Source organism: Elaeis guineensis, chromosome 1 (genome assembly GCF_000442705.2).
Source record: "Elaeis guineensis isolate ETL-2024a chromosome 1, EG11, whole genome shotgun sequence".
NCBI lineage: Eukaryota > Viridiplantae > Streptophyta > Magnoliopsida > Arecales > Arecaceae > Elaeis > Elaeis guineensis.
The window spans coordinates 95,099,892-95,110,284 of record NC_025993.2 but is presented as its reverse complement, the minus strand read 5'-3'; the positions used below and the strand labels follow the sequence as shown (position 1 = coordinate 95,110,284).

The 10,393-nt window shown below is 38.7% G+C and overlaps 1 protein-coding gene across 1 annotated transcript; it reads left to right on the top strand.

The window, feature by feature from the left end:
• The first annotated feature begins 1,150 nt into the window (after positions 1-1,150).
• On the top strand, positions 1,151-8,649 carry LOC105031990 (very-long-chain aldehyde decarbonylase GL1-3-like). The gene is made up of 11 exons (XM_010906307.2): positions 1,151-1,232; positions 1,378-1,592; positions 1,680-1,912; positions 2,166-2,385; positions 3,664-3,785; positions 5,282-5,538; positions 5,638-5,745; positions 6,998-7,204; positions 7,316-7,426; positions 7,684-7,857; positions 7,975-8,649. The coding sequence occupies exons 1-11, from the start codon at positions 1,182-1,184 to the stop codon at positions 8,128-8,130; spliced, it is 1,854 nt and encodes a 617-aa protein (XP_010904609.1). The 5' UTR covers positions 1,151-1,181; the 3' UTR covers positions 8,131-8,649.
• Positions 8,650-10,393: the final 1,744 nt, after the last annotated feature.

Below are 10,393 nucleotides of genomic sequence, written 5' to 3'. Positions count from 1 at the left end.
GAATATTTTTTTAGAAAAAATTTTAAAAAATAATTAAATTATATTAAATATTTATATTATTATTAATTATATTGTGGTTCAATTTTACAAAGAGGTGGTGTGCTCTTCTCCTATCGAATGTGATGGATAAAAAATTTCTCATACGATAGATTTTCTAAGCCTCGAACGAAAATCATATGGGCGGCACCATTGTGGCCTCTCCCTCCTCGCGCTCTAATGCCTGTAGGCATATTTTTGTTGAGGAAAATCTACGATAAGCCTGTTCGTATATGCGAAAGGATGATGATTGGTGTGCACGAAGAAACCAATGGGTGGTGATTGGCATGCACAGGAGATTTTTATTTTCTTAGTATTTTAATATATTTTAATATACGTGCGACAATGTGGTAAATGACGATGATCTAATTTTATCCGATCATAATTAGATTATTTATCTAAATTATTTAAATATTTTTAAAATTTATTTATTTTTATTTTTTTAATATTTTAATATACATACAATGACGTGATAGACAATGATAATCCAATTTTGCCCGATCATAGTTAGATCATCATCGTCTGTTAAGTCACCGTGCGTGTTAGAAAAATGAAGATGAACAAATTTTAAAAATATTTATAAAGAAAAAAAAGAGAGAAAACTTCGTGCGCGTCAATCACCGCCGGAGGGCTTCCGTGCACTCCAATCACCGTCGTTCGCACATGCGAACGGGCTGCTTGCCGTAGACTTTCCCGCTGCTTACCGTAGACTTTCCCTTTCTGAGTTTCTGTTGCCTCCCTTTCATTTATAGCAACGGCCACGGGCAGCCTTCTTTTGAACGCCCAATAGGATCCATTGACTTATAAATCTGCTGGTATCTGGACTGTTCTCTCGTACGTTGGAATGCTCTGCCAACGTGTCCTCGTGACATGTTTGAGAATCTCCACGAGTGCATTCATTGGGAGCTATAACTGTTAATGGCTCTTAAAAATAATGGCCCTTCCAAGGTCCCCTGCTTCTCTTCATTTACCTTTTTCTGCCTCTTTAGACTATATGTCCTTCCTTCTTCCTTATAAATGAGAGGAGAGAGGGGGTATCCTTTATATTTATAGAGCTCCGATTCCCCATCTCAAGGCCCCCCTCTCCGCCCCCCCACTCTCTTTCTCCCTCTCTCTCTCTGTGTGTTCTGAGGTGGTGAGCGGAAATGGCTGCTCCCTTGTCTTCCTGGCCTTGGGGAAACTTGGGTGCCTACAAGGCATGTAACCTGATTTCTTCACAACACTCCTTTCTTTAATTTTACTTCACTCTTTTCTTCTAGTTATCCTTCCTCAGGACCTTAGTAGGATATGGCAGAGGGAGGCTCATCTAAGTATATATGATTTTGTTTTGCTTCGGTGCAGTATCTCTTATATGGGCCTCTTGTAACCGAGGCTCTGCATTCTTGGGTGAATGGGACATCAAATGATCGGTGTCTTCACCTTCTAATCCTCTGTGGCCTCAGAGGGCTCGTATACCACTTCCGGACCTCCTTCAGCAACATGCTCTTCCTCACTCGGACGCGGCGAGTGATCACAGACGGCGTCGACTTCAAGCAAATCGACAGGGAGTGGGACTGGTAGACTCCCAAACATATTGTATCACCCAAGTATTTGGATATTTGGACGTTGCTCGGTATTAAGTTTGTTCTCTCTTCTTGCTTCAGGGACAATTTCCTTATCCTCCAAGCTCTCATTGGAGCCATAGCATTTTGCTTTGTCCCATCCTTAAGAGGCCTCCCATTCTGGGACTTCAGAGGGTGCATTGTTGCTTTGTTACTCCATGTTGGGGTCTCAGAGCCCTTGTTCTATTGGGTGCATAGGTGCTACCACACAGGCTATCTCTTCACCAACTACCATTCATTACACCACTCCTCTAAGGTGCTCCGGCCCTTCACAGGTACATAACGAGGCAACAAAGCTTCCAGCTTTTCTTTAAATTGTTTGCTTTTCATCTTCCTGTTCGTTTCTTTAATGTTTTATTTTCTGATTTATATGAATGTATCTAATTTAAATCATCCGATATACCAAAAACAAAAAAAAACAAACTTTTGAACTTTCCCTCCCACCATCCTGTTTTTACTAATACAAATAAATGGTATGCAATGATGCTTAGCTTTGTGACTTACTGTCTTTTTCTCTCTTTGGCCAAGCTGGATTTGGTACTCTTTTGGAGCACCTAATGCTTGGTGTGGTGATGGGTGCCCCACTTCGTGGGGCCTTCTTGATGGGATCCGGCTCTATTAGCTTGATGTATGGCTACATTCTTGTCTTTGACTCCCTGAGGTGCATGGGGTACAGCAACGTGGAGGTGTTCTCTCATGGCTTGTTTGAGGCCCTTCCTTTTCTCAGATACCTGATTTACACCCCTACGTAAGTGGTCTTCTAATCCATATATATGCATAGAAATACATGAACACATGCAGGATGATGAAAGTGTATTGTCAAGTCCAAGTATGGTTGCAGGCTTATGGTTCTCAAAAATAATTACATGCTTGTCTTTTAGAATTCACTCAAAATATGTATCATGTTGAGTTAGGCTCCGTAAACTGGACTGGTCCAGTGGCTTGCTTGTTCGATTCTTTCTTTATCTTGAGGAATTTCCATCACCACTATGAAATAATTGGTTCTGCTCCCACTGATTTTCTCAAAAATAAATAAATAAATGATAGCACTTTTCACGTTCATGAACCTGGATACTTAACATCCTCTTTTTATTTTTTTTTCCAATGATCACGGAGGATGAACCACCAACCATATTTTATGAGATGGTAAACTCTAAGAAGAATGCTACAAGCTCAGAGTTACAGAGATATATATAGAGGGGTTATAAAAAGGAAACAACATCACATAAGTAACAAGCACGTTAGATGGTTAAATTGCCACAACATCCATCATAGACAGTACGCCCTCCCATGTTACGCTTTCGACCCAAATCCAAAAATTCCCTATAAGATGGTCTAATTCATGGAATTGGTGCAATTCGCAAGGAGATGGTACTTTGAAGCTATGTAACTAGGCTGTAGAGCTGCTTAGGGATGAGGGAGTAAAGACAAATACTTTTGGAGAAGTACATTTAGGTGGGAGGGCTAATTTCCTTCTTGGTGGTAAACATTTTTAATGCTCTTAATTGATGATTTGGATTAGTAACAGCCTTTAGGGGCATCAATAACTATCTCAGGCCAAAGTCGACCTCACTGGTTCTTGAATACAAAATAAGGCTGCCTCATTTTCTTATAGGTGTGTGTCATGGTCTTCTTAAGGCCTTTTGACCTTTAAAGATGTTGTGGAATTTCTCAACAGGACCACAGGTCACACAAAGTTATTTTGTTTGGCATCTTGTTGCTTAAGTACATTGCCCCTTTTTTTTTTTCAAAAAATGTCAGTTACCTTATTTTTTCATTACTTTTATGTAAAGATAAGAGAAGTCATCAGCTCATTTCAGCTTCAAAGGACCTTTCTATGTCATTGAATTCAAAATTTAAAATTAAAGGAAACTTATTTCTCAGCTTAAGAGGCCAACAGCTATCTAAAATAAAATCGAAGGGCATCTTCTATATACTGCATCCAAAATTTCATACTTGAGGCTCAGAACATATTGATTTTTGTATTTTTGAAAGGACAATAAGTGGTGTATTTGTTTGCTTGCAGATACCACAGTCTACATCACATAGAAAAGAACTCCAATTTCTGCCTTTTCATGCCTATTTATGATGTGTTTGGAAGAACACTCAATAGCAAGTCATGGCAGTTGCAGAAGGAGATAAGCTCAGGTGAATACGTTTACTTTGTATCAGTCGGTATGGCATGTGTTTTCCAACCACAAAAATCATTATTTATGGTAAATTATATATATATATATATATATATATATGCAGTGAGAGAGAGAGAGAGAGAGATTCCAAATTGAGATCTTTTAAAATTTCCCTGAGAGGGGAAGGAGAGGCCACCCAACATTGGAGTAAAAGGTTGCTCCCATTAATAATGTTGTTGTGGGCAGGCCGTGGGGGGATCCCCCTTAATAGTTCCATATCGGGCAAACTCTAAAGTGTCATGTGCTTAAGTGGGATATGAGCACACCTTCCCTCATGAGGCGTCTTTTCTCTTTCCGGAGGGCGAAAGGATAAAACCGTGAGGCCGTCCGCGTGACATCGGGCCAGGACAGAATAACCCCCGATGGGGCCCAGAGGCTCCAGGGACAACCCCCGATGGGGACCACGGGGCACGCTCGCCGTCTAGACCTAGCCGAAGCGCACAATACTTCGCGGGGTGCGAGGTGGTTGACTCCGATGACCCTTGACACACTGACACATCAAATGTAGTAAGAATAGAGGCACCCAGCTGATTAACTGAGAAGTTATGATACAATTCTTGAATACCATTGTTAGAATGGGTCCAACATTTTTCTGGATTAGCAAGCTTTCTAACCAGTCAGTCGTTCAATTTTAAGGTGATGACTGCCATTGAATTAAGCAGTTGGGTCTTTCTTCATTGGTAGCTGATTCATCAATCTTACTGATTAATCCATCTGCTATCATGATTTCCTTGAGACAACTTGTGATGGGCCACTAATTTCTGCGGTCAGGGCCATGGCCCTTTCCTTGTTCAACTGGCTCTTACCAAAAATAGGCAGGGCAAATTAATTGCAGGTGTCCAAGTTACACATCCCATTGTGTACTTGAATTGCACCACTGACTTTACTTATTTGGACACTCTTCCTTGTTGTAAAGAGAGAAATGTATCATTTCATTTCAGCTGAATTTCAGTAAGGAAATAGGTCATATAGGTTCAAAATGTTCTGGCACTATGGATGAGTGATGAGAAGCCGGGAAATTAAGGGAATGCATTTATGTTAGAAGCATGATGGATAATAACAGCTATTTCTGGAGTCACATGGCAAAAAATGGATTGTGCCTGAAGTCTTAATTTCTTTTTGTTTGATGTTCTTTTTTTTTTTATGCTATTTTTCTTGAAAAGTAGGGACTCAAAAGATAAAAGTATTTTTGTTTTGTATTAAAGGAATTAGGCTGCTACATAATATGATGATGAAAATTGGTGTTTATTTTTTCTTGAAAGTAATATAAACCTTTATAATGTAACTATTCCAATGGATAGTGTCCTCTCATAATAGATACAACAGAGCTTGTTGGTTAATGTCAAGGCTAGAGACACTTTCTAGATATGCATTCCTGAAAGAAATCTAAGTTCATGTTAGTTTGATTGATATGGATTCATGCAAATTTATCTCCTCTGATTTGTTCTAATGCAGGGAAAAGTAAGCAAGTTCCTGACTTTGTCTTCCTTGCCCATGTCATAGATGTGATCTCGTCCATGCATGCGCCCTTTGTGTCTCAATCATGTGGCTCGGAACCATTTGTCACCAAGCTTTTCATGTTGCCACTCTGGCCTCTTGCTTTTTTGGTAATGCTCTTAATGTGGGCTTGGTCTAAGACCTTCTTGTTCACCTTCTACAACCTAAGGGGCCGACTCCACCAAACATGGGTAGTCCCAAGATATGGGTTTCAGGTGGTTATTGATCTATTTGTTCTTCCTTTTTCTTTGATTACTCGCATGGCAATTGGCTGTGAAGTATTAATTGGGTAGTGTTTGTGTGTTTTTTTGCAGTATTTCTTGCCATCTGCTAAAAGTGGCATCAATAACCAGATCGAGTTGGCAATCTTGAGGGCAGACAAGATGGGAGTCAAGGTCCTCAGCCTTGCAGCATTGAATAAGGTTAGTCTGCTTTGCAGAATTCCCTTGGTATTGAAGAGCACTGTTGGCACTGAATGTCCTTGAAGGTTTTAGACTTCTGGTTAAGTTGCTTTTGGTTTGTTTTTATCACCAAACACACTTTCAATAACTAGAGTCATCATGGAAAGGTTTTGTCCTTAGTTCCTAGCGGTAGCTAATTGAGTGATCACAGGGAAATGAAGTGCTGAAGCCTGAAGGCTGATTTTTGTAAGCCATGAGGGACATGGGGAGTGGATGAATGGGGCTTGAGGTAGTAAAGAGGACACTAGACCTACGATTTCATAAAGAGGGCTTGTTGCTTATGTTGGAACATTAACTCAAGACAAACCACTGCTTTTTTGAAAAAACAACAACATGACACAGAGTTAGGTTAGTTGATTGACTTATATTTAGTCTATGATTTGGAATGAGATATGACCTTGCTTATTAGGTTACCATGGGGCTAGTCTTCACATATCATGATTTTAGCATGGAGAGCCCATTTCAGATGGCAGTTGTTATCTCCATGAAAATCTAAATGGGAAATTGATGTGATTTATTTTGAAGTCAGCTTTCTTACATTTGGTAAGTTCATTTTCTATTTGAAAGTCTAAATTTTGCAGAATTTCTTTACCAATTGGCCTAAATACTGGCTGTTGGCTTGAAAATATGTTAGAGGCAATGAAGTAAATATTTTTAGCAAGATCTGTTCCCAAGAGTGCTGATGACATTTATACATGTCTGTTGATTTTCATGCCATGTTTAGCTTAGCTTTATCATCTTATCCCCAGAAATAATGAAGATGCAAAAGGAAGAAATATTCAAGCCTTGCATGAACTTTAAGAAATGACCAAAGCATTCTTCACATCTGATCTCATAAAAAAGTACAAAGCTTCAGGTGAAGGCAAGGCAGCACTGTAATCATTTTTCCTTGCAATAATTTTTCCATGTTCTGATTTTCTTTCATGCAGTTTCTTAAGATAAAATGATCAATTTCCTTTGTGTTTAAATTCTTCTCCAGAAATTATTTTGGGCATTTCCAAGGATGTGGAAGTCTTGAATATGCTGTTTTCCTATATGTAAAATATTCCTAACTGAGTCGCTAGGTTTATTGGTGCTACTAGGGGTTTTTCCAACCTGAGTCTTGTTTCACTGCGCTTTTTAATAAAGATAGACATGAATGATTGGGATCTGAATAACCATTACTTTATCAAAACTCTAAAACACTGAAACATGTCTTTTTCTTGTTAATTAGAATGAAGCACTCAATGGTGGAGGAACACTATTTGTAAGCAAACACCCAAATCTAAAAGTGAGAGTTGTCCATGGAAACACCTTGACAGCAGCTGTGATCCTTAACGAAATTCCAAAGGATGTGAAAGAAGTTTTCTTGACCGGGGCGACATCTAAGCTAGGACGAGCAATTGCACTATACCTTTGCAGGAAAAAAATTCGAGTCATGGTAAGTCTGTGAAATAAACACCTTATGATCAGTTAATTTACGCTCTATTATACAAGTTTGATTACTACAATTATGTTGTTGGCCTGAGAGTTAATTGAATTTTCCTCATAGATGCTGACTCTGTCAACTGAAAGATTTCTGAAAATTCAAAAGGAAGCCTCTCCAGAGTGTCAACACTATCTTGTGCAAGTCACCAAGTGCCAAGCAGCGCAAAGTTGCAAGGTATTAGCAGAGAATAAATATAGATCAAGGCATTATGAGTCAATGAATGATATAAGATTGGTTACTTAATTAAAATGAGGTGTGTAGTCTAACAGCATCAGTCTTCATCATCCAAGAATTCAGTCCCCTCTCCTCCTCCTCAAAGAATTTACACTAGCAAAGAGAATTAACTAAGGCCTGATAGTTATGGTTGTATGATTTTGTACATAAGTTGTTACTGAAGAATGACTAAACTGACTATAGATATTTTTCTCCAGACATGGATAGTGGGCAAGTGGCTATCGCCAAGGGAGCAGCATTGGGCGTCATCAGGCACGCACTTCCACCAATTCGTCGTCCCTCCAATCATTGGCTTCAGAAGAGACTGCACCTACTGGAAGCTGGCTGCAATGAGGCTTCCCCAGGATGTCCAAGGCCTGGGAACCTGTGAGGTAAATACCAACCTTCATCATATGTTGATCATTTCTTAATTATAGGCCAGTTTTTAACTCATTTCTGAGTACTGATGGATCTTCCCTCCCTGATCGCCTTACGGGGCAATGGAACAGTACACAATGGAGCGAGGTGTGGTGCATGCCTGTCATGCTGGAGGTGTGGTCCATTGCTTGGAAGGTTGGAGCCATCACGAGGTCGGCGCCATCGCTGTGGACCGGATCGATGTTGTGTGGAGAGCTGCAATGAAGCATGGATTAACACCTGTTTGAACACATTCATCTTTCTCAGCTAGCTTCATTCGCTCACACAAAAAATGGAGGAAGAAGAAGAAGGAAAAAAAAAAAAAAAACAAACCATTTTCTCTGCTTCGGTTTTCGGGGATACTCATCTACGATAGGAAATTCCAAGCATGTATTTCGGTGCTATTCTTTGTCATGTACGTTGGGGGATAACAAAGCTAAGGGCTTCTCCACGTATGTGGCGGTTGTAGGCTGGTGTGAATGGTAGATGGAAACTTTGCGTCAACTGAAGAACAAAAACACATGCATGCAGGAGCTAAATGGCTGTGTCCCTCAAAAATGTAAGATATATGGATGCATTAGTAAAGATATTTGATCCTCGCGGTTCACCGTCGCATTTGATAAAAGGGTTAAAAACCAATTCCCCAGCTTCTCCTTTTCCATGTTATTCTATATATATCCGGAGTATTTCATGGATGTATATAGATAAAACTGCATGCACACGCATATCTATGAAACATTGGGGTAGTTTAAGAACTAGGTAAAGATGAGGGTGTTGGATCAGATAGTTCAATGGTTAAGATTAACTCAAGAGTGGTCAGCAAGTATCTTTTGCCATCTCTTGGCAAAACTAGGCCTTTGGATTTTTCTGGTTTGATTGAACTTTGAGTCGAAGCTATTTTATGAAATGTGTGTTGATTTAGTCCTTGGATGTTTTATATTTAACTGTATAACTTGGCTTCAAATAACAGTGTGCTAAATTTTGAAATTCAAAATTTAAATGCTATAAAAGCAAATAATTGATGGATAATAGCAATATGTAAAGCATTCAAAGTTATATTAAATAATTTGTTTAATTAACAAATTTATGAAATGTTTGTTGATTTAGGCTCTGTATGCATAAGGCTCACAGGATTTAGTCTTGATTTATTCAACTATTTTATATGGCTTCAAATAATAGTGCATTAAATTTTGAAATTCAAAATTTAAATGCAATAAGAGCAAATAATTAAATGATGACAGCAATGTGAAAAGCATTCAAAACTATATTAAATAAGACAAAGTATTCTAATTAATGGAGGATTTATAGCAAATTAGTGCTTAGATATGCATTTAATGCATAATTTTGAAATAGAGTAATTAAGTGCAATAAAGTGTTTTAGTGAGTTTTTAAATAGAGTATTAAATATATTTTAAATATACCATTAATGTTTTGGTGTAGATTAGAATAAATAAATCAGTTTTTTACCCAATATAATTAATTCTGATTTTTGCACAGTGTTCAAAGCAGTCGAGGTAATTTGTTTTAATTTGAAGAACTATTTTAAAATTTCTTCACTATTTCCAAGTAACATAAACAAGGATTTTGTTTTGACATCTATTTTTATGAATTATGCATGAATTCAAAGCAGCAGATTGTAAGGATTTATTTGGAAAACTGAATTAAAGCTTTCTGCACAAATTTCCAAGGCGCAAGTTGAAAAGACTCACAACATCTTTAAAAATTGAATTTTAAAGATAACATCATGCAAAAAATAAATTGAAACTGAATAATAGAAGAAATTCAAGAAGAATTAGAGAGCCGTGCTTGGAACGAGATGTGTAAAAGCATTCCCTTAAGAACAAATTTCGTCCCCTTATGCAGGTATCAAGTGAAATCGTTTCTAAGATACAATGAACCGAATTTGGCCCCAAGCCTTCTATCACGAGCATGATTGCATGACGGCCTAACCCAAAGAACTCTTTCAGATGTTCAATGAGAAAAGATAGTAGAGAAAACAGGATAAAAGAAATTGAAGAGAGAAGAAAGAATGCTCTCGAGAAAAAGAAGAAGAGAAATTTGAGAGAGAAGAAAGAGAGCTCTTGAGATAAAGAAGATGAGAACTTTGAAGGAGACGAAAGAAAACTCATGGGAGGAATAGCAGGCTACTTGCACTTCTCTATTGTGTTTGAGACACTGGACATGGAACCTTTATACAAGGCTCGAGCCAAGCTGAGCAAGGTTGTGCATGTGGTTGTCAGCTCAGAACCCACAGATCCCAACTAAGCTTGGAATTCTTGGACTTCAATAGGGGGCTGTTTGGAGTTCTACAAGTGGAGCCATACATAGCTAAAGTCGTAAATATAGGCCATCTCACTTGTTTGGATGCCTGCAATTTAAATTGCATGGTATATTGTGGATCCTCCCCTTCCCTTCCCCTCTCCTCCCCTATTCTGCTCTAGAGTGCCTCTTCCTTGCCACCTTCGATGCCAATGCTGGCCTCTACCACCTATTGGAGGCCCACAACCACCT